At 23.6% G+C, this 26,117-nt stretch overlaps 5 protein-coding genes across 13 annotated transcripts; 3 read left to right on the plus strand and 2 right to left on the minus strand.

Annotated features, from left to right (window-relative positions):
* Nucleotides 1-569: 569 nt before the first annotated feature.
* On the minus strand, nucleotides 570-6,366 carry LOC126907303 (LMBR1 domain-containing protein 2 homolog). 2 transcript variants are annotated; one of them, XM_050688475.1, is made up of 13 exons: nucleotides 6,202-6,366; nucleotides 6,023-6,141; nucleotides 5,735-5,889; nucleotides 5,234-5,401; nucleotides 4,071-4,281; nucleotides 3,767-3,943; nucleotides 2,585-2,759; nucleotides 2,049-2,230; nucleotides 1,816-1,949; nucleotides 1,635-1,740; nucleotides 1,372-1,573; nucleotides 1,219-1,317; nucleotides 570-1,155 (listed from the first exon to the last, which is right to left on the minus strand). In XM_050688475.1, exons 1-13 carry the CDS (start codon nucleotides 6,215-6,217, stop codon nucleotides 971-973), a joined length of 1,929 nt encoding a protein of 642 aa, XP_050544432.1. In that variant the 5' UTR covers nucleotides 6,218-6,366; the 3' UTR covers nucleotides 570-970. The 2 variants fall into 2 exon arrangements, with proteins under 2 accessions (XP_050544432.1, XP_050544431.1); XM_050688474.1 differs by having other exon boundaries at nucleotides 6,023-6,366.
* Nucleotides 6,367-7,332: 966 nt separating this feature from the next.
* LOC126907304 (X-ray repair cross-complementing protein 5) lies at nucleotides 7,333-10,332 on the plus strand. 6 transcript variants are annotated; one of them, XM_050688481.1, is made up of 2 exons: nucleotides 7,333-7,355; nucleotides 8,376-10,332. In XM_050688481.1, exon 2 carries the CDS (start codon nucleotides 8,385-8,387, stop codon nucleotides 10,167-10,169), a length of 1,785 nt encoding a protein of 594 aa, XP_050544438.1. In that variant the 5' UTR covers nucleotides 7,333-7,355; nucleotides 8,376-8,384; the 3' UTR covers nucleotides 10,170-10,332. The 6 variants fall into 6 exon arrangements, with proteins under 6 accessions (XP_050544438.1, XP_050544434.1, XP_050544433.1 ...); XM_050688477.1 differs by lacking the exon at nucleotides 7,333-7,355 and adding an exon at nucleotides 7,374-7,760; XM_050688476.1 differs by lacking the exon at nucleotides 7,333-7,355 and adding an exon at nucleotides 7,839-7,976.
* A 2,408-nt stretch (nucleotides 10,333-12,740) lies between these two features.
* LOC126907307 (mitogen-activated protein kinase 1) lies at nucleotides 12,741-15,620 on the minus strand. Its single transcript, XM_050688487.1, has 9 exons — nucleotides 15,486-15,620; nucleotides 15,253-15,414; nucleotides 14,468-14,594; nucleotides 14,287-14,397; nucleotides 13,965-14,099; nucleotides 13,653-13,769; nucleotides 13,422-13,589; nucleotides 13,168-13,356; nucleotides 12,741-13,054 (listed from the first exon to the last, which is right to left on the minus strand). The coding sequence occupies exons 2-9, from the start codon at nucleotides 15,378-15,380 to the stop codon at nucleotides 12,944-12,946; spliced, it is 1,086 nt and encodes a 361-aa protein (XP_050544444.1). The 5' UTR covers nucleotides 15,381-15,414; nucleotides 15,486-15,620; the 3' UTR covers nucleotides 12,741-12,943.
* A 40-nt stretch (nucleotides 15,621-15,660) lies between these two features.
* Nucleotides 15,661-19,344, plus strand: LOC126907308 (uncharacterized). Its single transcript, XM_050688488.1, has 7 exons — nucleotides 15,661-15,798; nucleotides 15,927-15,973; nucleotides 16,039-16,167; nucleotides 16,573-16,614; nucleotides 16,818-16,862; nucleotides 18,559-18,682; nucleotides 19,211-19,344. Exons 2-7 carry the CDS (start codon nucleotides 15,932-15,934, stop codon nucleotides 19,249-19,251), a joined length of 423 nt encoding a protein of 140 aa, XP_050544445.1. The 5' UTR covers nucleotides 15,661-15,798; nucleotides 15,927-15,931; the 3' UTR covers nucleotides 19,252-19,344.
* Nucleotides 19,345-20,117: 773 nt separating this feature from the next.
* Nucleotides 20,118-24,340, plus strand: LOC126907306 (NCK-interacting protein with SH3 domain). Of its 3 annotated transcripts, none has more exons than XM_050688483.1 (10): nucleotides 20,118-20,337; nucleotides 20,702-20,886; nucleotides 20,957-21,148; nucleotides 21,209-21,292; nucleotides 21,423-21,737; nucleotides 21,932-22,134; nucleotides 22,926-23,029; nucleotides 23,087-23,311; nucleotides 23,371-23,543; nucleotides 23,609-23,830. In XM_050688483.1, the coding sequence occupies exons 1-10, from the start codon at nucleotides 20,316-20,318 to the stop codon at nucleotides 23,660-23,662; spliced, it is 1,557 nt and encodes a 518-aa protein (XP_050544440.1). In that variant the 5' UTR covers nucleotides 20,118-20,315; the 3' UTR covers nucleotides 23,663-23,830. The 3 variants fall into 3 exon arrangements, with proteins under 3 accessions (XP_050544440.1, XP_050544441.1, XP_050544439.1); XM_050688482.1 differs by lacking the exon at nucleotides 23,609-23,830 and adding an exon at nucleotides 23,894-24,323 and having other exon boundaries at nucleotides 20,122-20,337; XM_050688484.1 differs by lacking the exons at nucleotides 20,702-20,886; nucleotides 23,609-23,830 and adding an exon at nucleotides 23,894-24,340 and having other exon boundaries at nucleotides 20,120-20,337.
* The last annotated feature ends 1,777 nt before the right edge of the window (nucleotides 24,341-26,117 follow it).

The raw sequence follows: 26,117 nt of genomic DNA on the forward strand, positions 1-26,117 counted from the left end.
TATATTGTAATATCCATTCTTTGACTACATGATTTCTGTTGTTGCGCCATATTAATTATTAGATTCTATAACAAGCGCTCACAAAATTGTTTTAGGCTATTTTTTGTTTATCACTCGTGCAAAAGTACCATTTTCGTTGCATAAATATATAGTAGATTAAATTAAAGTGAGCTTGAAAAAGAGTTAGCTCATACAATTTTTTTTTCCATTAGTGCTAAAGACTTACAAATTGGTGCTTAATCCAGTCCCGCGAACAAAAACTATGGGACAACTTAAATTTATTTTTTATTATGACTTAATAAGTGATTTTTTTTTAATGTATTATTATAATTCTGTTGAATTATGAATATATTTTATTTTAACGTCATTAAATTTTGTTGTAACAGAAAACAACAGATTTTTAATAATTTGCCCTGTTATAACTCGGTAATACCAATATATCAGTATCGTATAGAAAATTTTATATTATTGAATAAAATATACACATATTTTTAAATCAAATGAAAGTTTGAAATTAATTATTATAAGATATCAATAGTATAATATAGAAAATACAAAATATTAACAAATTTAAATGTTAAGACAATAATTTTTAATTTTTTCTTAGATATTGCTACAAAATATTTAAAAAATAACATAGTACAAAAATGCAATTGTCATGGTAGAATAGATACATAATTAAAAGAACTAAAAAAAAGTTAATACTTTATAATAAGTGTGACACATGACATAATTAAAATATAATTAACACAAATTGACTACAATGAATTCTAGTAATATTTGGGTAAGCAATCTAATTACAAACATATTTTATATAAAAAAGAAAAGTACTATATACTAGTTTATTGTACATGGCATATAACAAAAAGAATTACTAGGGGTATTTTAATAAAGATATATATAATTTAAATAATTTGTACAATATATAAATTATTTATTTATATAAATTAATAATTAATAATTTTATGTCCTACATATCATCAAATATATTTCTTGGCGGTTCCCAATTATTACTTGGTCTTGTGCTCACATTAGGCAATTGCTTTTCTGTTTCATTAATACTGTGGGATGAATAACTTTGATATGATCTGTCAATGGGTTCAGCATTATCTAACAAATATGATTTCATATTTTCTTGTCGTGATGGTGGAACTCCTAAAAATTAATATTTTTAATTTTTCGATCACAAACTTATGTAATATAATTAAAACTACTTACTATTTTCCACATCACCATTATTTCTAGTTAAATGTGTTTGATCTCTATATTTTTGACGCATTAAATTGCCTCTTAATTTACGATCACGTCTTTCTTTTTCTAGAATAAACTTCATATTATATACAATAAATTCAATGAAGTTATTATACTGACCTCTTATAACTAATAAACGACCTTCTTGAATATAATCAGCGAGTAATTCATCATCCTCTAAAAATTGAGGAAATCCTAACATTGATAATATTCGAGAACCAATTTTGAAATATGTTGCCATGCATATAACAAGGATTAGTATTGGAAAGTATATATTGAAACCATCACTTATAATGGTAATTACATCCATATGACCCATTATCTAGTAACAAGAAATAAATTTAACATTCAATAAAACTGTTGCAATTTTAAAACAAGCATACTTGAGTGTAGTCAGTTTCTAAAATACGACTTCTTATAACATGACTATCCATATGAATTACACCCAAAAAATTTAAACATAATGGTGCAGTAAGTCTACTCAATAACCTTTACACACATTTAAAATACATTAAAATAAACCTATAAGGTATCATTTTAAAAATAAATTCATTAAGTACTTACAATCCAAAAAATATTAAACTACTTTCAGTAGTTTGATGGTTTGGTGCCAAATAATAAATGTTCAACAATTTTATTTTGAATATTGTTGAATACGTACAGTATGCCAAATATGCAATAGAAATAGTGGAAAGGACCTATTTTAAAACAAATTTGGAACTCAGCAAATAGTAACACCAATAACACAAATAATTCTAAAAAAATGTATAAGATTCATAAATTTATTTTATTTTTACCTGTATCATTACATAATCATTTGATAGTTGAGCAGCTTCAACCATTAAAGCAAAAATAGAAAGCACAGGTTTTTTACTAAAAAATGTTATTTCTGACCAAACAATAATAGCTGATAACACGCCTGTAAAAACAGCTAATGTTCGCAGTAGTGTAGGGTGTATTCTACACCACCAATACCATTCTAAAAAAAATTATTCCATTATACTTTTAATAAAATAACTTAATTCAAAAGGATCACAAAACTATTGTGTTAACATTTCATATTTTTTAAGAATAAACTGTATTGACAAAACTTTAAATCTGCTGCTTTCAATAATGAATAATAATTTAACAATTTATTTTTTATAAAATTAATCAAAAACTTTAAAGATAATGTTATATAAACTAATGCATTTTTAATTGATGCAAGAAGCAATCATTGTAAAATTTAAATTAAACATTATTATATAAACACTTATTATATACCCTCAAGGATTTACTTGTAACAACAAGTAAATTTAATTTAAATTACATTGTAAGTATATCAAAATCATACCAATTTTTGATGTATTAAAATAATTTTTCCATTTTGATAGTTTATTTGAAGTTTTTACAAATCGATAGTCTCTGGATGACATGTTAGAATTTATATCTTCTAAAAATATTGCATTTTCTAATGTTATATTTCCTTGTGTCTCAGTCCTCTGATACATATGAACAGCAGTAATAAGCTAAAATTGATTTTAATTTTCAATTTAATACAATAAAACAGCTTGAATTTTATAATTAAGTCAAAATTTCACATGAAAAATTAAATTATTCAAGAGCGTTATACAGGTAATAAATGGGACAACTGCTCTTAAAGTAAAAATATTGGTGTCTGGCAAAATTATCATATTTATATTAAAGTTTGAATTGAGTTAAAAAAATTCCTTAAAATTATTTAGCACAATATTAATTAATAACCAACTTGTGGCCAATATTATTTAAAAATTAAAAGTATATCTTAAAATATTAATTAAATCTAAAAACTTTGATTTAACTCTAACAGTCTTAAAAATAATACGGATACGTATTAGGACAACCAATTTATCATCAACTCTAAATAATAGTATCTTTCTTTAGATGACGTCACAAAAGGGTTAGGGTTATGGGTTAGGTATTTCTTATATTAAAATGCTTTGAAAATGTTACACTTTTATGATTTAATCAATTGTTGTAAAATATCAGTATAACTATTCAAATCAGCGCTAGGAACTATAATGATTTTGGTTTTTCAAAAATGTATAAGTTAGTTGACCTACATCAAATTTTTTTTTAATTTTGTAAGGTTAATAATTTGCTGTTTAATTAAAAATTACTTTTAAAATAAAAATTGATTATATAAAGTTTAAAAATCAAAATTTACCGATATATATTTTTTTAGTTAATTTTGATTTTTAACTTTTTTTAAGTCAAACTTTAAGTTCATTTAAGGTTTCAAAAGTGATCTTATAATATTTATGATTTNAAACTTTAAGTTCATTTAAGGTTTCAAAAGTGGTCTTATAATATTTATGATTTTTTTCAATTTGTACTAAAAAAACATAAACTAATTTACTAGATAAATATAAATTGGCAAAAACCATAATTATTTAGGTTTTTTTTCCAGATTTAAACTTTTTAAATTCTTAAAATATATGTGACAAATTTATTTTATTACAATCCTAAAATTAAAACACATTATTTCTCAAATTACTTGTTTATGAAGTTTAGTTAATAAACCAATTGAAGTAGTCATTTGAGTTCTTCTAGGATTTGATCTTAAATTTGATATTGATTCATAGTAATCTTCAGGAACTTTTTTTAAAATTATTTGAAAACAATCATATAACTGATCATTTGGATTTATATTAAGACTTACATTCTTTATTGACTAAAATAATATTTTTAAACATTAAAATACATAATAAAAATTGATCACTTGTGGCTAGTTAATTAAGTAAAATTAAAACTATATTAAAAATATTATTAATTTAAAAAAATGTAAACATATATAATACCTCTATTACATCTTCTAATGCTCCTTCAGATTCTAATTTTTCTGTGTTTAATTTTGAGAGCTTGAAATATACTTTCCTTAATCTGTATTCAATCTGACTAGATCTCCATAACTCTGTAGGTATGTCAACTAAAGCAATACCCAATAACAATATCAAAAGAAATAATCCCCAAGTATTACTGGCTGATGATGCAATAGCTTTTAATTTTTGCCTATAGTAAAGATAGAAAATAAATGGAAGTAAAAAAAAATTGAAAAACGGTAGCACAGTGGGGTCGCAGAACAGTATGGATGTGGCATAATTGGGACAAGTATAGATGATATCTGACAGCGGTTAAAACACTATCACAAAAAACGCTTCGATGCAAATCTGTAGATAGTGTTTAATTTTAAGAAATGGGTGGATTATTCCAAAAGCAAAATTACGTTCTAATTTTTGTTAAACTTCGACTGCCATTTGCACATAGAAGATAGGTCGTCAGGACAAAATTTTTTTTTTAACTTATAGTATGTAAGATAAGCTTTAATTTAACATATATTTAAAAGACATAGTATTACCGGAACATTTTCAAAAGTTGAAAAAGTCAACTTTTGTAAAATAGTTGCTATTTTGAATCTCTCCCTGTGGTTAGTAACAGGTCAGAATTTTGAAAAATGATATCAAATGAAAGAAAAATACCTAAGGTTTCTATTTAAAAATATATATATTTTGGTACATTCATTTTTCAAAAATTTATGGCAGTTTTAAGAGAAATAAATAAAAAATATGTCAAAATTTACCAATTTAAAAAATTGTCATTTTTTAGGGATTTTCTCCATATACAAGGAACGAGGGAAATTTTTTCAATTTTTAAGGGTAATGTCTTCAATTAGATATGATTTGTGATATTTTGACATATGGTTAAAAGAAAACAGTTCAATGAGAGTTGAGACAAAGTGACGACAGACATAAAAAAAATACATCATAGGAAAATTAATATCTTCTGAGCTTCGCATCGAAGGTAAATACACTATTCCTACATACCACTCATTACATAATTTGGATACATTAGTTATTACAAATAAAATTCTTTAAAATACTTCAATTATAATTGTCTAATACAATTTCATATTATAAAAACTGTTAATTGAAAATTTTATTTAAAATGTTCATTATTCTCTTACCAATCAAGATGAACACCTGGTTTTAAAGCAATATAAATTAGTAGGACTGTTACTATTGTCAATAATGTACTATAATATACAGTATTACTTTTTATAGCATTTTTTAATTTTTCTTTTAATGTAAACTCGCCTGATTTTACATAATATTGCATGACTGGCATGATAAACCTAAAAAAATCATAAAACTTAAATATTTTGTCAATTTAATTATTAATTACTTTAACTTAAAAAATATATATTAAAATAATTAAAGACAGTTTTTGATAAATAAAGATTTAAAATATCAGATTTAAAACTACTAAAAAGGTTTCTTTCACTATTAAAGTATAAAAAAAGTCACCGCAAAAACTTTTTGCATTAGACCTTGTAATATCTAGTACTAGCACAACTCTAAATAAAATGGCAATAAATACAGTTTAAAGAAATTAATTTATTTATTTAGTTTTAAAGCAATATTTTATTGTTCTTATTATATATGCATATTTTAATTAGAAAAGATACCATGTGAGTAATTGTGAAGTCCAGTACACAACTCTCCACAAATTTGGTAATGTAGATGATGGAACATAGCTCCACGGATTTTTGCAATATTCATTTTGACTAGAATTGGTACTATTTTGGGAAGCATAATCCTTGATACATTTACGGTAAGTAGCCTAAAAACAATATTTATATCTCTTTATTTTATTGAGCGTTGGAAAACTATTTATGAATACATAAAGTAAATAATCTTGACTAAAAGAAATTTATTTAGATTAAAACTTTACTTGAAATAGTAGCTTTACTTACTAAAGATATATCAATAGGAAGAACAAAAATAATCAAAAGTGAAAAATACCAAGAAATTAACACAGCAATCGTAACAACAACATTTTGAGTTTTCCAATTTCCATACCGGTTAAGTAATACTATAGTTAAAATAAAAGCAAATACAACTTCTGTGGTAAATATTCCAACAGTCATTTTACTAAATAAAGTATTCATCTATTAGAAAGTTTCTTTTCAGCATCCATTTGCATTTTTTGAATCTTTTCAAGAGTTATAGATTTAAGTGCCATCAATTTAGGTTTACAAAGTAATAATTTAGAAGATTCTTTGTGATGAAGTATTCCAGTTTTTGGCGTGTAGCTTTTCAACTCTGGAAAATTTTGGATACTAGATAAAGATGGTTCTACTGGTAAACCAGAAGAAGAATTTTCATTCTGCATAACCTAGAATCAATAAATAATAATAATATTTAACAAAAAAACTAAACTAATAACTATTTAAAAAATAAAAAATACAGAGTATTTCACTTAATTAATCAAAAATTTAATATAATCATAATTTTTTTATTGGTTTCTCTTAGTTCAATTTTTTTCTTAATTTATTACTACAATTAAGCATTTTTCATGTTCATCTCTTATACCTTATAAGAGTGTCAACTTTAATTTATCAAGTCGCAACACACATAATTAACTAATTTATTTATTAAATAAAAATCTAATTAAAAAAATTACTGGTTTATAATAACTTTTAGACCACTATTTTAGAAGTTAATAACAATTTAAAGTAATAACTGAAGGTGAGACGCAGGTGTTACTATTTGTATCACTTGACAGTTCTTAATTTTCCTTCTGCCTAGGTATAAACATGTAAACAACATCTAAAATACTGGTCTAAAAATTATTTTAAAACAGTAATTTTACTAATTAGATCATCTAATAAATAAAATAGTTAATTATACAGGGTGTTCAGTAAGTCAGGAAACAGGTTTCTATTGTTCTCATTGTTTGTCACAATGAGAACAATAAATACCCGTTTCCTGACTTACTGAACACCCTGTATAAGTTGCAACTTGAAAAATTAAAGCTGACACTATTAAAAGGTATAAGGAGTTAACATGAAATATACTTTATAGTTGATTAAATCAGAAAAACATTGAACTAAAAGAAACTAATCAAAAAAATTATTTTTAAGTGTTTGGTTAATTAAGTGGTTAAGTAAATCACTCGGTATACTTACCACTAGATTGAATTGTAATTGTTATTGGCAACACCAAAAACAAAAAAAAATTACGACGATATACTTGATTTATTAACAATCTAACGAACTATAATAAATTACAATACTTATCTAAAAGGTGTGTTATCAATAAAAGTATTAATTGTTTTTCGTGCAAATTTGAAAGTTACAATTTATCGATTTGAATATGATATATTAATTCTTAGTAAATAAAATGAATAATCAGGGTTCAATAAACAGTATGAATATTGAGCTCAATTTCAATACGTTTTGTAGTCGAGAAATGACACGTTTGAATTCGGGAAATCTTGCTATATTTTATTGATAATTGATAGCATATTTATACACTATTGATTATGAGTTAATTTAAAATAAAAAATTGTACAATACTAAATCTTTACGTCCGTTATCTTTAATATATAATTATGTTATAAGTTTTTAAATAATTTTGAATCAAATTTAACCATTCTTAATTGTGAACAAAATTTATTTATTGACACTTCTAATAAAAAATTTATATAAGGTGCATTATCTTTATTATAGTTAATTTACCAAATACTACAAATTATCTTAAACAATCTTTGTTTCAATGAAACTGGCAACTTACTATATCAAACACTTGGACACACTTAATTTGATATAAAACACGTCATTTTTTCTTTTATATAAATAATCTTAATAACATTTACTATTTTGTATTTTTTTCGATTTCATGACAATTTTGATAAACTCAAGCATGGTATTTTACTATACCTTTAATTTTAATTCTAATTTTCCGATACCTTCAGTAAATTTCATTATTTAAATTTAAAACTGAGAATTATTTGCCTAAAGTGAACATTACATCCCTGAATTCTCTAAAATGATGGAATTTTTTAATTAAATCTTTTAACTAATAAAAATATTTAAAATGTTGTTCACAATATTTTATGTGTTTTTCATAGTATTATGAAATAGTTATTAATGAACTTTAATTGTAGTAGTCAAAATATCTTTACAAGCAATTATTTACTATGAAAAACTAAAATTATTCTACTTAATTACTCAATAAAGTATAAAAAATAAATTTTATAGTTGGTATTATATATTTTATTCAGCTATTTCTTGAGTTATACTATTATTAATTTTATGTTGACAGATATCTCAAATGATGGATCATTTGTCAGACTCTCCTGTCGAATGGGAAAATGATACATTTGAGGACACTATAATTCACAAACAGAATTGGAATTCTAAGGATCATATTCTCTTTTTGATTGATGCTTCAAAACCTATGTTTCAAAAATATTGTGACAAAAAAAACTTCTTTACTTTATGTATTGAAAGTTGCAAGGCTACTGTATTAGACACCATAAAGAAGTGTAAAAATGATAAAATTGGTTTGATATTATTTGGGACAAGTAATATTAATAAAACATATCCAAAATTCTTAAATGTTTTGTTTGAAATTAAAAAACCAAATGTTGAGTTTATAAAAATGCTTGATGAACTTTTAACAGTTGATGAAACAAAATTTGGACAGTCATCAATTTGTCCTATTGCTGATGCCATTTGGTATGGTAGTTTTTTAATTACAAAATTTAAAGAAAAACAATGTCATTCAAGTATAATATTTATGACATGCTGTGACAAACCACAAATTAATAATAAGAAAACATTATATAAACGCCTTAATGATATTATAAAAAATAAAATTGAATTTAAATTCATACCACTTGGAGCAAAGTTTAGTATCACTAATTTTTATAAAGATCTATTCTATGATTTTAATGTTATTAGTAAACCATCTAATGGGTTTATAAATACTAATGATATAGTGTCTACAGTTAATAATTTAAATAGAAAACAAAGAAGTGTTAATACATTAAAATTTAATATTGATAATTCTACTTTTTTTACGGTATCATTATATAATTTTTATTCAGAGCAAAAAATTCAGCCTATAGTTAAATTGGATAAATGTACAAATGAAATAGTTGAGTCTTTAAGACAAGCATTCCATGCTGAAACTGATGAAGTCATTCCTAAGTCTAATTTAGCAAAAGTATGTAATATATCAAATAAAAACATATTTTTTCAAAATGAAGAATTCTTAATAATAAATGATATGATGGAACCTAGTATTAGGTTATTAGGATTTAAAAGTACTGAAAATTTTCATGTATATTACCACTATAAAAGTGGTTCTTTCATTCAACCAAATGAAAAAGTAGAAGGAAGTTATACTATATTCAACTGTTTACTCGAATGCTGTTTAAAAATGAATAAAATTGCTATATGTTTCATCAAAGTTAGAAATGGTGGTCTAATCAATTTAGCAGCACTTGTTCCTCAACCTCATATTCAAGATGACCAGGGTAACCAAATTGAACCACCTGGATTTCATATTATGTATTTGCCATATGCTGAATGTCTTAGAGATGTTCCTGCAGATTCAAAAGTATCTAATTGTCAATTAAATGATTATCATATTCAAATAGCATCTCAGATAATAGATAATATGCCAATAAAAGATAATCCAACTATGATATCCAATCCAAAAATAGATTTTCATTGGGCAATGTTGGAAGCAATAGCATTTAACATAGAAAAACCTGAAGTTATAGATGGAACAGTACCTGATTTTAATTTTATTGATAAGAATTTAAGTAATTTAAAAAATGATATTTTTGGGAAATTAATTCCTTTAGATTACCATCCATCATCAATAGTAACTTCAAAACGCCAAGCTTCAAATTCAAATCACATTGAAATGGTTAAAAAGTTTCGAAAAATTCCTGATTACTATAGAATGAAAGACCTTGTATCAAAAAAATTAGTAGATAAGTTAACAGTTAATGAATTGAGACAATTTTTGAAAGATAATGGAATACAAAATACTGGAAATAAATTTGAGTTAGTCAATAAAGTTTATGACTCATTTAAAATTTAAACTTGATTGTTAAAATATTTCTCAATACAATTAATTTGTTCTAAAAATAAAAATTGTATTTATTTGTTATATATGTGTTTTTGAAAAAGATGATTTTGTATTATTTTTGTTTATAACTATACTTAATAACATATTTTTTTAATAAAGGAATTTTTTAATTATATGTCTAAGCTATTGGTGCATTCTCCACTGCAGCATAACTTAAGAAGAAAAAATATTCTCTAGTCTTTCCAAATCTACTAGGCATTTTTTAATACAAAAAAATTAAAACTTTTTTGTTTTAATTAATAATGTATTATCATTACAGTATTATAGTTAATTAATATTGTATATTAATTAATTCATTCAGAAGATGCACTTATTCATTATTAACATAAGTATGAAGCCTCAAAATTAAAAAATATATACACATGTAAGAAACAAAAATAAAAATATTAGTTTTTTTTTTAATTATATTTTTACTCAACAATTTTGGTTTTACACAACATCAACAAAGTTTGAAAAAGCGAACAATATGTAATATTAATGGAATATTAATTGTATTTCAAACATAATATTTTGTATATTAATTAAATAACTTACATAATTAATGAATAGTAATGATTTAAAAATGATTATTGAGAACTGCATAAAAATACTATCAAATTATTTAGGCACACATTAGATTATAGTTACTAAATAGTAAGAAAAAGTTATACTTAAAAAAAAAATATAGATGAAAATTTTTCCTATAACAACCCTATAAGTTTTGAAACTACATAAAAGTTAAAAGTAGAACAACTTATGTGTACAAAAATGTTAATACTACCAAACCTCAATGAACATATTTAGAAAGTATTAAATAATAAGTAATATTGACAGTTACTCTCTTAATATACCTTTATTGCTATAAAGTAAATAATTAAAATATCTTTTAATAAAAAATGTAGAAAAAATGAAGAAATTATCATATGGAAAACTATACTACATATTTTATAACATGATATAATTGGTATGAATTTAAATGATTAAAAAAAAATGTATTATTAAAAAAATAAAGTTTAACATATTTTACTTTTTCAACACAGTCAGTCAAGTAAATTACATCCAAGTAACTTTAAAGAGAAAAACCATTAGCTTTCTTTTTTTATAATATTAAAAAACTTATGGATATAATATACAAAATTAAATTTGAAATTTTAACAAAAATTTAATAAAATTAAGTATTAGTTAATATTAATTTAGTCATCATGAACTAAAATATATAAATTTAATTATTCTTATATTTTTATTTTTGTACCCTATCATAATTGTTATTATCAGTACAAATATAAGATTATATAGTAAAAATTCAACAAACTATTAGAACCTTAGCTTCATAATTTAATTTAAAAATACAAACAGGAGATAAAGGTTTAGAAATTGTTTTTTATAATTCTTTCTGATTTTTTATACTATATACGATATCATTTTTTAACAAACATGTGTAACATTTTTTTTCTAAATGCACACCAAAATTGAGAAAAATATGCAAAATTTAATAGTTGAGTAATATAATTTTATATTTTTGTTCAATTTTAAACAACTATATTCTATAACTAGTATGCCATTAACACAAAACATGAAAAATCTCAAGTTTTATTAAAAAAATTAGTTATTTTAAATACTTTTACAAAATTTGACATCACTCATAATAATTAAATTTTAATATTATATTGAAGAAAGTAAAAACATCTAATCTCAAAAATAATAATTTTAGTTGTCTAGTATATTCAAAACAAAAGTTACAAACTCTTGTTTTTGAATTGAATAATTTTTTTCATTTTAGACTACAAATCTTTAAAGTAATAAATGTACAATTTTGTTTGTAATATTAGATGTTCTATTATTATTCATAATTAAAAATAAATTTAATGAATTACAAAAAATATTTTAAAAATATAATTTTTACTATGTTAAAATTAATGCTTTAAAAATTATAGTATCAGCAATTTAAAATTCAAAATTAGAAAAATGAATATTAAAGCATATAATGAATTTTAAGTAATATACATTTTGAGACCATAGCTATAATTAAATTATCATTTAATAAATATTAGTGTATATTTATTAGGTAAAGCACAAAGACAAAGACTGGTCATTTTTTTTTTTTCAAATTTCACACATCTTATTAATAGAATATACAAATGGTATATAGATTTATAAATATAATAATTATACTTATTTGGCAACTTAAATTCAAAAAAAAATGTTTCACATTCAAAAAATTAACTCATCCTGTGATGTTTGAATTTATTACACTCTAAATAAATTATCTAATAATAAACTATTAATTAAAAACCAAATAAGTACCATGAGTATTATCACAGATGACAGACACAGAATGGCCGGACATGGAAAAATTATACTAAATAATCAAATTTATCAACAAGCATTGATTGCCTTTACACGATTACATTGATAAAGTTAAATATGTTTTAATCTAATAAATTAAATATTGAATGTTTCATCATGTAACAAAATAAATATATTTTTGTTAGGAAATTTAATTTTTAAAACTGGAAACTCAATTTAAGATAATAATACAATAAATTTAACTATTAGTCATACTTTATTCTAAGATATTTAATTAATTTTAATTATTAAATATAGATTTTTTTAATTATAAAGAACTAGAGATAAGCAAGAAATATAATTATAAAAATTATTATAAAATATAATATAAAGTTAGAAATTAGAATAGTGTGTTTCAAGTATAGTGTAAGGAATCATAAACGCATAATACCCAACTTATCTTAAACGTTTTGGCTAAAATTAACAGTTTCAGCAAAAATCATTTGTTTTAATGTTTCTCTGGGTAAGTCATCAAGTTCAGTAACAAATCTAAATGGCTCCTCTGCAACAGGCTATTAAAAGAAGTTTTTATTTTATTAACTATTATATCATAGATCAATAAACAAAATAACTGTTAATTAATTGATATTTTCAACTATTATAACATTTTTTATGCAATAAATACCTCATCAGCAGGATCATAATACTGTTCAAGATATGGATGTGCCAATGCTTCTTCAACTGTGATTCTATTGTGAGGATTAAATGTTAACATCTTATCCAATAGATCTAATGCTTTTGGATCTGCTGTAGGATAAAGTTTTGAAAATGCTATTTTGGGTTTGAATGGCAATGACTGAAGGTAACTTCGAGCCTATAAATGTAAGTTATGCTTAAAAATAACTAATTTATTTTCTATGTATAATTAAAATAACATACTTTATCATTGATAATACACAATAAATCTACTGCTGTGGGGGATCCCAATATTCCTAGTATATGGTTTAACTGATCCAAATAATGTTTACCAGGAAAGATTGGTCTATTTGATAACATTTCAGCCAATATACAACCAACAGACCACATGTCAATTGATTTTGTATATCCCTAAAAAAATAATAGTTTTATACAAGAGAATTTTTAAGACAATTTTAGAATATAACAATATACTTTGGAATTCAACATTATTTCAGGAGCACGATACCATCTTGTAGCAACATATTCAGTAAGGAATCCAGTGTGATCATGATCAGGATCAGCAACTCTAGCAAGACCAAAATCACAAATCTAAAAATAAATTATAAAACTAATTAAACATAAATTTTTAATTTGATTGTAATTATATCATATTCAACATTAAAAAAACATAAATTGAATTATTGTACATTGTTATTTTAGAAAAATGCTTTAAAAATAACATACTAGAAATAAAGTATTAATAATACAAATATTAACATATACATATTTATACATTTTTCTTACTTTGAGATCACATGTTGTGTTGAGAAGCAAATTACTTGGTTTGAGATCACGATGCAAAACATTTGCTGAATGTATATACTTCAACCCCCGTAATATTTGGTAAAGAAAATAACAAATATGATCATTGCTCAGTCTCTAAAATTTTAATAACAAATATTAGTAAATAATTAAAATAATACTGATATATAAAAAAAACTTTTCATTAAATATATAAAGTTCAATATAAAAATTAATACTATCAATTTTTTCAACACAATTATGAAGTTTAGTCATATAGACACCTTAAAAACATATTTTTAAAGGATTAATTTTTAATTCAAACCTGAGTTTTTAATAACTTATACAGGTCAGTCTCCATCAAACATTGAACAATATACACATCTTTCATTTGTTCAATTGTATCAGCTCGCAATATGTTTCTTATGTCAATTATCTAGTATACAAAAAAACATAAAAAATGGTATATAAAATAAATTAATATAAAAAATATTTATTGTACTAACATTTTCATGTTTGAATCTGGTTAATATTTTAATTTCTCGTAATGTCCGTTGGCAATAGGTTTGATGTTCAAATGGTGAAATTTTTTTAATGGCTACTTTACAGTTTGTTTCATTATCATAGGCAGACCTAGAAAAAAATAGTTTTAAATATTTCTACAATTTTTATTAATTTTATTCTTGAGTAATATTTTAAATAATAACAACTGAAACATTAGATTGATACTTCAATAAAAAATAGGCTAAAATTATAAAATAAGTTTATTTGCAATATTTTAAATATTTATTTAACTGCTTCAGTTAGTAGTTCCCCTAAAATTCTTGTAACCAAAAACAATTACTTTTAGAATGATTTTGTACAAAAAATCTTTATTTCAGCCTTCCGCTACAAAAAAAAAATTTTTAGTAGGTAAAGCCACTCAATAGTGGGTTAAATTTTTTAAAAATTACCTATTTGACTATTTAAATTTTCATGATTGTTTAAAAGATTTATAATATTTTTTTTGATTGTCTAACTTTTAAATACATATATAAATATATAAATTACATTAAGAACATGAACATTTGCATAAAATTTATGTTTTCAAAATTCATATCACTGCATAATTAAAATATTTACTACTACTTCAGTAAATTATGAAGCATTTTTTTTAATTTATATAAGGTTGATTTATTTTATTTTACTCGAATTTAATATTGAAATTATCTACTGTCATTAACTGCTCAGTGTCTACCTAAAAAAGGGGCATCTTAATGGATACCATTTCAACTATTAATAAAATACTTACACAACCATTCCATAAGCACCCTCTCCAATATAAGATAAATTTGTGTACCTAGGGCCAACATCGAATATCTGCCCTCGAACCATCTCAACATTCGAGTGGCTACTGCCGACAGCACTGTCGGACGACATGGTATCAGCAGCAACCCACGTACGTCAACAAATACTAGTACGACAATACAATTTTAATATAAAAAAATTATATTAACTAGTATGAAATGCATATTAAATACATACAAACGAAGAAAGCTTTCGTAAATTTGACAACACAAAACTCTTCTTAACTCGACTAGCACGGGTGCCTACTAAGTGACTAGTTTGTATGAGGTGTGATATCCACGTTTGATTGGACATCAAAAGATAACGCTAGTTGCTGCTGAGCTGATCCTTTGACGTCATCCAATGAAATGTGTTCTCAAAATGGTATATTTTGTGATAATTAGGGAAACATAAATCAATTTTAGAAACCCATAAAAAAATATTAAATGTACCGTTTAAGATCGACTGCCGGAACGATAAGTTATCATCTAAAAAATTCGTTGTTATTTTGGTAAGAATAAATATTATACCAATGTGACTCAAATCAATTTTAATTTAAAGTGGCAAATTTTATATTATTGTTTACCTAATAGTTAATATTTAAGTAAAAAATAGAACAATTTTTTTTTTTTATTATAGCGACTATGGCTGAGAAACAATCTGTTTTGTTGTTTAGCAGAAATTCTGTAAAGGATAATTTTACATTTATTGATAAACATTATAATTTTCTTTTTTTTTTATTTAATTTTAGGCTGGAGAAATTGATGATTCAGAACTCGTTGATAATTATGATAGACAATATGAAAAAGTGAAAAAAAAAGCAAAAGCTAAGCTTCCACCTATAGATTCAGAATTATCTGATTTAAGTTTAAATGAAAAGGTTAAAGAAAAACAAATGTTTATTTAATAGATATCCATCAGTATAAAATTTAAATATTAAGCATGTTTTTATTTTTTGAACAATTTATTTAAGTCTATTAGTATTAAATCATAATAATTTTATTAATAGAAAATGGTATTAATATCCTTAACAGTCTAGTGTTATTCATATTTTGCCAGGATGATTAATACAATTTTTTGTTGAACTAAATTGGTTGATGCTTAATTTAAATTTTTTTGAATAATATATTTTTAGCAATTTTTTTCTAAGATAAGAGAAATCATATAACTTTTGGAGAGGAATATAAATTAATATTCATGTACAATTCTCCAACCACAGAATAATTTATTAGAATTCATAATAAGATACTTTTAAATAATTTACTAAATCATATTTATAATTTAGGAATGTATAGAAAAACCCAAAAAAAACAAATCCAAAAAGAAAGTAAGTATTTGTTTAATACAGTAAATTTTACTTCGACATTTCAACAAACCCTTATAGAACTGTTCTTTATTTAAATTTTTTTATTCAGACATGATTAATTTTAATTATTAATTGAATTTAAACTTCAAAGAATATTTTGTATTAATTAAAACTAGATTTACTTCAATGAATTAAGAATAATTATTAAACCTTTTCTTTTTTAGCATGATTCCAAAAAACAATACAATAATTTCAACAGGCATTTTGAGGTACATATATAAAATTTTATCATAACTATGCCTGTCAAACTATATTTGGTAGTATATCAGATGTCAGGTTTGATTTCAGATGATTGGATATTACTACTTTTTTAATAAAATTATTTATTTCATACCTTAACATAATTTATTCTAAATATGGTTTTTATTATTTATAGTTAAATAGTATATCTAAATTTTCAAATAAATTACATTTTTATTTTTTATTACTTTAAACTATTAATTGGAAAGTAACAATGTAATTATTTATACAATTTAATAATATTTCATATTATTACTATAAATAATAATGCGATTATGTTTTCATCACTGATAATTTGCCATTCCTAAACAATTGCTGCCTTGAGCACTAGCTTCACTGGCGTACACAAGGGAGGAGGGTTTGGGGTTTAAAACCCTCCCCCCTGTAAGAACATTTATTACTATGTTCTTACCACTTATATTACACACGTTTTAATTATATTTATTTAATTCGTAATACATATTAATTAGCATAGAGGGAGATGCTGATGTGACAATTCTACTCGTCTGTAGTCCGGAGCTACTGACGTCGAACTAACAAAGGGCAGTTGTGTTTGAGTGGCCGTTATAGACATAATTTTCAATATTATTACTTTCGTCTTATTTATATTATTTATAACTTTACTTGTTTTATTCAACGACCCGTCTATCGCCAATTGTCATCATAGCCAACCAACTCCGTCTCACTTGGATATACCTACTAACCAACTGTACTAGGATTCAGGTCAGACGTATTGTACATTACATATAACTTATATTTACTGAACATCTAAATATAACCTTACTTTGTCGTTGACATAAAACAATAGTCTAATTTTATTTAATAATCTATCCCCTGTAACTAAGGTACACGATTGCCTGTGTCTCCTTCAGGCAATTAAAACTCATTTAAGGAGATAGGGACGATATTTGAGCAGACGTCGGGTAGCTTCCGATTCTTGGTTTTGACCAAGATCCTCAACTATTAAACAAGCCCCTAACACCCCAAAATTTATAAGCTAAGCGATAATTTTGGACGATAAACAATAAGTAATAACAATAAAAAAGATCATATCATACTATAAATATTTCCACAATAAAATAATCGAAAACAGGAATTTTTGTGAGCAAATAATATGGGCAGTGCCAAATCTAATTTTCTTTAAATTTCAAAAACCACCCCAAATTTAATTTGTGTACACCACTGACTAGCTTACTAGAAAGTCCAGCTGTGATTATAAATATTGTTATATTGTGATCTAAGTCATATTTCATTTCATTTAAAAATACAACATTTTGTATCAGTATTAAATATTATTACCAACAACCATTGATATTTTTTATAGGAAGATGACACTACCCCTTAGATTAATAACCCCTTAGATCGCATTGCTAGAGAATGCAATATATTAAATAATATTGATCTATTTGATTTTAAAAGTCTGTCATGCTTAATGTAATTACTTTTTCTACTTTATCTGTTTTCTCTTAAGCAAAATATTAAGACTTACTATTGTTGTTTTATAAACTGTTGTTATAATTTTGTGTTATTTTATATTTAATTAGTAATTTTGAGTAATGTTACATATCTAGTGTTAATATCATTATCTAATTATTATATTATATTATATACTGTATTTGAGCTCAAATCGGGCGTTAACATTAAATAAATAAATATTTTTTATAGGAAAATGATACTACACTTCCACCACCACCACCTCCTCCTGGGTTTTTCAAGAATTTACCAACTACTGAAAGAGAAGCATTAACATCAATGTTAATGTCATACTACATGAGTGGATTTCACACTGGTAATTTAATTATAATTGTACTAATCAAACTAAAATCAGTGAATATCAATAATGTTTAAAATTTTATCACAGAGAGGGGTAATATAAAAGAAAGAGTTATAATTTTCTACAATGATCTCGGTAGTATCAGTTTTAATATAATTATTTTTACTGATATGATGTACAGAATATTTGCTAGATTAAAATCATTTCTCATTGATAGTTCCCCAATCTTTAATAATTATTGAGTTTAATGGATCATAGTCATTTATAAGGTTTAAAAAGAAGACTTAAGTCTCCTTTATTAGTCCTAGAGATAATTCAAAATACAAAATTTATACATATTATTGATGATGTATCTAACATGATTGATAAGTATGGCTAGTACAATTACCTTCTTCAAAATGATTATTTATAAATTATAATTTATATGAATAAATAATTATTTATTCATTAGCAGCATAGCAAAAAATATTTTTATAATCTTGCAAATATTTCTTTCTTTTACTACACTCGTTAAAATTAATGAAATGTATTATTTGTTTGCAGGGTATTATCTTGGAATAAAAAAAAATAACAACGAAGATTAATTAATAAGCTAATATTTTGTTATTATTATAAGTTTTTTTTTCTTTATTTTTTTCTATTAATGGTTATTATATTAAAATGTATGTGTCATATAAGAGTTTTACGTTATACTAACTTATTAAAATAAACCTGACAATTTATAGACACAATTTAAAAAAAATTAGATTAGACATAACTTCTGCCTTTCATAAAAATATTCCTGTATAAATTTACTTATAATTTTGATAACTTTTGGGAAATTAAATTAAGAGGCTAAATCTTCTCTAAACACCAAAGATTCCCTTAAAGTATATCTACAAATATCTCAAAAATATAAAAATTATTCATATAATTATGAAAAAAAAAAAAAAAAATGCAAGTTTATTTGATACGAATAACTAGAATATATAAATTTTAATAAGTAATTCCATACTTTTTATCCTGTTAACTTAGGTATTAAATTGATTCAGTTTAAATAGTAAAATTTATTTTGTCATTGAGTATCAAAATTAAAATACTAAATTATCCTAATATTGCCCTTCAAATAATCTTTTGAGGGCGAGTCAAAATAAAATTAATGTTTTATTACTCAATATCCATTCAATCGAGTCCAGAACCAGATTGCAGAATTCCAACCTACGGATTTTTTAGACCTTACCAGACAATAAAATAGTAAAATCTATCAAACTCTTCAGTAAAGCCATGAATGGTTAATATATTTGATTGATTTAAATAAAAAATTGATGAGAATTTTTTTTTTTTTTAATGGACGTAAATTATAATTATAAATAATTGAAAGAAATGTTCTAATTTAGTTTAAAAAATTTATGTTTTGTTTTAACAATTGATCAGATATCAGCTGTTTCTTATCTTTGATCATCAGCTGTGTTATTATCTACTGCAGCAAACGATAAAATCTACACCTACTCTTCCAAATTTAAATAATTATTTTATTGATTGTTCATTTATGCTACATCAATCAAGTTGATTGAATTAACTAATTAATTCTTTAGTTATCAATTTATTAATGTGTTTTTATGAGTTAAATAAATCTTTCCCATTCTCTTAAAAATTAGAGCAGAGTACAATGAATGATACTTCATCCTCTAGTAAGTAGTAAATTGTGGCTTTAGTTGATTATTATTAAAATTTAATAATGTAATAATATTTTTTACTTAACTCTAAAATATATCGCTGAATAATATTCATTTAATTTTCTATTATGAATTAAATAGGAGCTATAACCTAATATATCATTAAAATAAAATTTTTCTTAAATTATTGAAGTATAATTGAAAAGATTTTACTGTTCCTCTGTTATCTTAAACTAGTTTCAAGCTTATTATTATCATACATTTATATCCATTATAGCTAAATAATATTTAATGTTGTTTTGTAATCAATATAGTGTAGGTTTAAAATTATTTTATTTTATTAAAATTTCAAAAAAAATAATTGATTTAATTATTATAGATTATGAAATGCTAAAGGCATTATATGATTTTGAAGATACATCATCTGAAAGAACCTTAAATTTTAAAACCCATGATGAATTTTTCATTTATCGGGATATAGCAGATAAAAAAAGTTGGTGTCTAGTTATTAATAGTAATGGTGATCTTGGTTATGTGCCATATAATTATGTAAAAACTATTTATGTTGGTATAAATTTGTTATTAAAATAAATTTTATTCTGATGTTAATGATTAAAACATTTTATTTTTGTAGGTAAAAGATTCACATGTGTTACAATTTTTAGAAAACTGTATAGCTTTGGTCCAAAAACAAATTGATAATGATGATAACTCATCTGAACGTTTCAAGTTTTATGAATCTTTATTGAGAAGACAAAAGAAATTTAAACAAAAAACTTTATACGACACTTTAAATACTCCTATAGCATTCAAATCTGATGACAAGGTTGTTTGTTTATTTTCAATTTTTTATTTTCATTTCATTTCTAACAAATTTTTCATATAGTGCAATCAAACTGAAAAACTTGAAGAACCACATATTAAAATTAAACAAATTACAGTCCCAGAAGTCTATGAAATTGTTCAACAAGTATATTAGCAAATTTTTCCTTAAATAAATTTAGAATGTGTAAAATAGAAACTCTGAACTGAATATTTATAACTTAAATAGAATCAATTTAAAAGAAAATTTAACTCTATATCTATAAATTAATTTTCAGGTAAGAAATCACACTGGATTATCATATAATTATTCTCAAGTTGCTGTGTCAGTTGTTGTTCAGTATTTATCTGAACTTGTTAATAAAAATGTAAAATCTAGCTTGGATTCAATACGGGATATCATTGATACATTTCCTCCTACTAGCTCAGTGTTGCCTGAAAAGACTTTGGAAAATACAAAAGATGCTCAAAATATGCAACAAATTTTCAAATATTTATCAGAAACAAAAGAAGATTCACAACAACGGTCTTGGCAAGTTTATGATGATCATATTCAAATTGAAAATTATTTAATAGAATTGACCAATATTTTGGTAATTTATTTATTAAATTATTGTAGTTTAAATTAGACAAATATATGGTATAATACACTGTAATTTTATTAACTGTAGCACATAATTTATGTAATATAATTTAATTACGCTAAATTATTAATCTTCAATTACTAGAGTACATTCAATATTTGATTTTTAATGTTTTGTAAATATCTTAAATAATTGTTATTTAGAAAAATGCTGATCCTATGATTACTAATCATTTATTAAAAGTTGATCAATTCAGATCAGTTAATGATTTACTGGATTATTATCAAATGGAACTACGTTGGGTAATACAAAAACATTTATTGGAAGTATTTACTGAATTGTGTAAATTAAACTTTGTTACCATCGATATTATATTAAATTCAGTTTTACCCATGGAATTAGCTAGGTAAGTTAAATTTCATATGTATCATTTTTAAAAGTTTAAAATTGTTATAATTTTTTTTATTAATTCTAAAACATAGAATAATTATGGATAATTATGTATAATCATTTAACTAAAAACTAAGTAATAACAATATTTAGGATAATACATTATAATATAAATTATAACAAAAAAAATATTTGAACATTCAACTGAATAATTATTTTAATTTTAAAAAGTTTTTCCCTTATATTTTAAATTTTATTGAGTATTTAAATCTTGTGTTATATTTTCTAAAAGAATGGACACTAATTCAGACATTATAATTTTTTGATAAAAGTCATTTTTATCTTAAACTTTTATTATTGTTATGATTAATTACATTTTATATATGAAATTTGAAATCTTTATCACATTTTTAAAATAAAATACAATTTATTATAATATGTTTACTATCCATTTCATTAATAGATGTATGATTATAATCTTTAAATAATTGTATTTGTATGACAAATATTTTTAATAATTACATAAAAAATTATTTTTGCGTTGAAATAACTTATTAATCATTGGTTTAACTTAATAACTTGAGTAAAATGATCATGAACAAAAATTTTGTTGGTAACTTATTAAGGTGGTCTAAAAAAAATTGTATTTTTTTATTTATAATATTTATCATACTTAATATTGTACTCTTTATATCTATTTTTGTTTGGTAATTAGTTAATAATCAATATATCTTGACATGTTCATGATATTGTTACCAATTTTTTACTTAAATTATACTATCATTATTAGTTTATTGTATTTTTCAGAGAATTACAAACTAATCAAGATAATAAGTGTAAAAAAATTTTGCTTGCTGAATTTCTTACGTTAATTTTATCAACGGGTGAAACATTATCTATTTCTTGTTTTGGTAAGAGTAACAATTATTATTTATAAAATATTAATTAAGTATATTTTTATATTCTAGACTACATGAATTTTGATTTTGTGACAAAAATTCTTGGTGATATTGAAAATTGTAATTTAGAAGAAAAATGTGATGAAAAAAATACAGAATGTATGATTAATTTGCTCTTAGCATTTAATCTTCAATTTTCAAATATTGAAACAAATATAATATTGAAAAGTCTATCTAATAGAGATAATGCTAAAGTTTTTACTGAGAATTTGTTGATATTATTGAACACTGAAAGTATTTAAATGTTCAATTATAATTTTATGATTAAAAATAATTATTATTTATATTTATAGAAGATCCTATTCAAGTTTTGGAGTTAAAAAAAAAACCTAAAAAAGCTGTGGAAAAAATGTTAAATGATATGTTAGCTGATTCAAAAACTGCAAAACTTTTTTATATGAATGATATAGAAGTACTTGTTGATATTCTTTTACGCCGTTTGCTAAATCTTCCATCAGAAGAAAGGGTAATTTAAATATTTTTTGTTGAGTATTTGCTATAAATTCATCAATATTTACACTTAAAAAAAAGAAGGTAAAAATGCTAGGGGAAGACTCCAAATTAAGTAAATCAACAAATAATTAAGGACCAAGGGTGTAATTTCTACAAAGATTCAAAAAAGAAAGCAAGTAATAGGAAAGAGAAGATAATCGCTACAAACCTATCTCAGAATTGAATACAAAAGAGATAGAGAGAGTCTAAACTTGTTAAATTAATTACATAGATTAAACTAAATTAAGATTTTATACACTTACACTTATACTTCTGTATTGTTATATGTTTATTAAAAAAATTGTATTTTTTCTCATTTTTTAGATGCGGTCAACTTATTTAGAACTTTGTAAAAATGTGATTTTTAATACTAATTATTTGGAAAGAGGGCATAAATTACTAGATCTCAATGACTGTCTGAGAGAACTTTTAAGTGATGAAAGTTCATGTACCAAAGAACAAGATGCATTTATTATTAATCAAATTTATTCTAAGTACCCAGAATCATTTCATTGAATAAACAACATTTATTTTAATAATTAAAAAATTAATCTATAATCTATATACTTTCCTATTATCTTTTATGATAATCAATTTATGCATTGTTGTGCCAAATATAACTAATAATCTGTTCTAATAAAATATGAAATTATTTTTTAGAGTATTAATTATGTTAAAAACAAATTCTTTTTACATGTTACTTAACGACCATTGAAAGATTTGTTTTTTTATTAAATTGTTTTAATGTTATTTAAATTATGAATTTTTTATTGTGTTGATACTTTTTTACTCTGTTTTTCTTGTCTAATATATTAAATTATTGTCTAAATATTCCAATTTATTAAATAGCTTTAAAATACTATTTTAATTTTCATTCATCCATTTCAAAATTCAATTAAAATTACTTTATTTTTGTATACAAAATCGTTGTATTATAATAGCAATTTTTTTGGCACAACTCAGTAATCATTGATAACTGTATGATTGAACAAATGTTAAGTGATGATTTTGTTCACATAATGGATCTACAGGACTGTGTGCATGGTCAGTTCTGGCCCAACTCTAACAACTAAATCTGTTCATTTTTCACCGTTTTACGAGCTTTTTTTTCACTCGTCTCGAGACGACAGGGCGCGCCACCCGAAGTTCTTGCGACACTTTACGACATGAAAACGATTTTTTTTATGATTCGCGATCAAAACACGGCGTTCTGCACGTGCCGAGGAAACGCTAAAAATCCGAGATCCGACCAAAACTCAAGCCGCTACGAACGTTTGAAATTTATCAAATTTTAACGAAAAATAACGATTATTCTGTATGTCAATAATACATGTTCACGCCCTATGATATCTTATCTTATAATATAATAGAGCAAGGAAAAAAACGCTTTACTGAGAAAATTACTTAGCGTGCTCGGATTTTCAAAATTTTTTTTTTAACGAAAGTACTCGGTCACCAGATTCCGGGAAAATTATTGGTTTTAACATGCGCATTGACTCATTTCTGCTCATACGTTTATCCTGACCCTTAATTATATGGTGTAATATGTATTTTTATTAGGACACTATTTTGCATTTGCACATAGCACTGTATTTTATCGAAGAATATTATATGTTATATATAAATTTCAAAACAATTATAATTATATAAGTTTGTACTTTCATTATCAGAACAGTACATTATCATAAATTTTTTTTATCATATATGGTGTATGAGTCTATAAGTTAATCGTTTAAATTGGGATTCATCTATGACAACTATGCTGTCCAACGTTAAATCACAGTTACCAATATTTTTATCAAAATTAAATTTTTTACATAGTGTATTATTACAATTAGAATATTAATCATTTTTGTGTATTTAAGGGAGATATGGGTCTCCCTTGAACCAGCGCTATCAACATTTTTTTTGGCAACTTCTATAAAATAAGGACCTAATGTTCTTTTTATTTGATAATCACTTTGTTTTTTAGCAAAAAAAATTCTATAGCTTGTTTAACAAAGTAAAAAGATATTAAAACCCTACTAAAATAATTGTTGAATGCGCCTAAAGGGAATACCTCATTAACAAACGTCAACCTCATACCCAATACATTTTACTATATTCTCTTTTTGAATTTGCCTGATTTTAATAATAACATTTTTAATATATTTTTGTTACACTGATTCTGATGTAATCTTTTTTCTGCAAAACACTTATTGTGCCTGGCGTAGCCGGGTACTCCTACCGTAATCAGTGACCTTGTTATGAAGAGGCTTATGCGCCGGTGGCTAGGGGAGCCTAGTGATGAATAAAATTCTAACTAAAATAGTAGACAAATCATAAATTTTTAATAAAGTATTGAAATTGTATCATAAAATTTTTTTTTTCTTTTAAATATAGTTTTTTAATATTTTCACATGTTATTTTATATAAAATTGCCCTAAGATAATAATAACATAAATTTTACAAAGAAAATACTAAAAATTAAACCAGTTATTGCCCACGTAAACTTTAATATTAAAAAATATGTAGTGTACGCATAAAGTTATTTGAACAATAAAAACTT

Source organism: Daktulosphaira vitifoliae, unplaced genomic scaffold, assembly GCF_025091365.1.
Source record: "Daktulosphaira vitifoliae isolate Bord-2020 unplaced genomic scaffold, ASM2509136v1 Scaffold_5, whole genome shotgun sequence".
Classification (NCBI taxonomy): Eukaryota; Metazoa; Arthropoda; class Insecta; order Hemiptera; family Phylloxeridae; genus Daktulosphaira; species Daktulosphaira vitifoliae.

Coding starts and splice junctions, on each gene's coding strand:
- LOC126907303 (XM_050688474.1), bottom strand. CDS start 6,217: ATGAATACTTTATTTAGTAAAATGACTGTTGGAATATTTACCACAGAA. Junction 1,741..1,815: donor AGTTTAATATTTTTTGGATT/GTAAGTACTTAA, acceptor ATGTGTGTAAAG/GTTATTGAGTAGACTTACTG. Junction 1,574..1,634: donor TAGAAACTGACTACACTCAA/GTATGCTTGTTT, acceptor TCTTGTTACTAG/ATAATGGGTCATATGGATGT.
- LOC126907304 (XM_050688476.1), top strand. CDS start 7,950: ATGACAATTTTGATAAACTCAAGCATG. Junction 7,977..8,375: donor TTTTGATAAACTCAAGCATG/GTATTTTACTAT, acceptor TTATGTTGACAG/ATATCTCAAATGATGGATCA.
- LOC126907307 (XM_050688487.1), bottom strand. CDS start 15,380: ATGTCGTCCGACAGTGCTGTCGGCAGTAGCCACTCGAATGTTGAGATG. Junction 13,590..13,652: donor AAATAATGTTGAATTCCAAA/GTATATTGTTAT, acceptor TTATTTTTTTAG/GGATATACAAAATCAATTGA. Junction 13,357..13,421: donor TGTGTATTATCAATGATAAA/GTATGTTATTTT, acceptor TTACATTTATAG/GCTCGAAGTTACCTTCAGTC.
- LOC126907308 (XM_050688488.1), top strand. CDS start 15,932: ATGGCTGAGAAACAATCTGTTTTGTTGTTTAGCAGAAATTCT. Junction 15,974..16,038: donor TGTTGTTTAGCAGAAATTCT/GTAAAGGATAAT, acceptor ATTTAATTTTAG/GCTGGAGAAATTGATGATTC. Junction 16,168..16,572: donor ATTTAAGTTTAAATGAAAAG/GTTAAAGAAAAA, acceptor TTTATAATTTAG/GAATGTATAGAAAAACCCAA.
- LOC126907306 (XM_050688482.1), top strand. CDS start 20,316: ATGAATGATACTTCATCCTCTA. Junction 21,149..21,208: donor CATTCAAATCTGATGACAAG/GTTGTTTGTTTA, acceptor TTTTTCATATAG/TGCAATCAAACTGAAAAACT. Junction 21,293..21,422: donor TCTATGAAATTGTTCAACAA/GTATATTAGCAA, acceptor ATTAATTTTCAG/GTAAGAAATCACACTGGATT.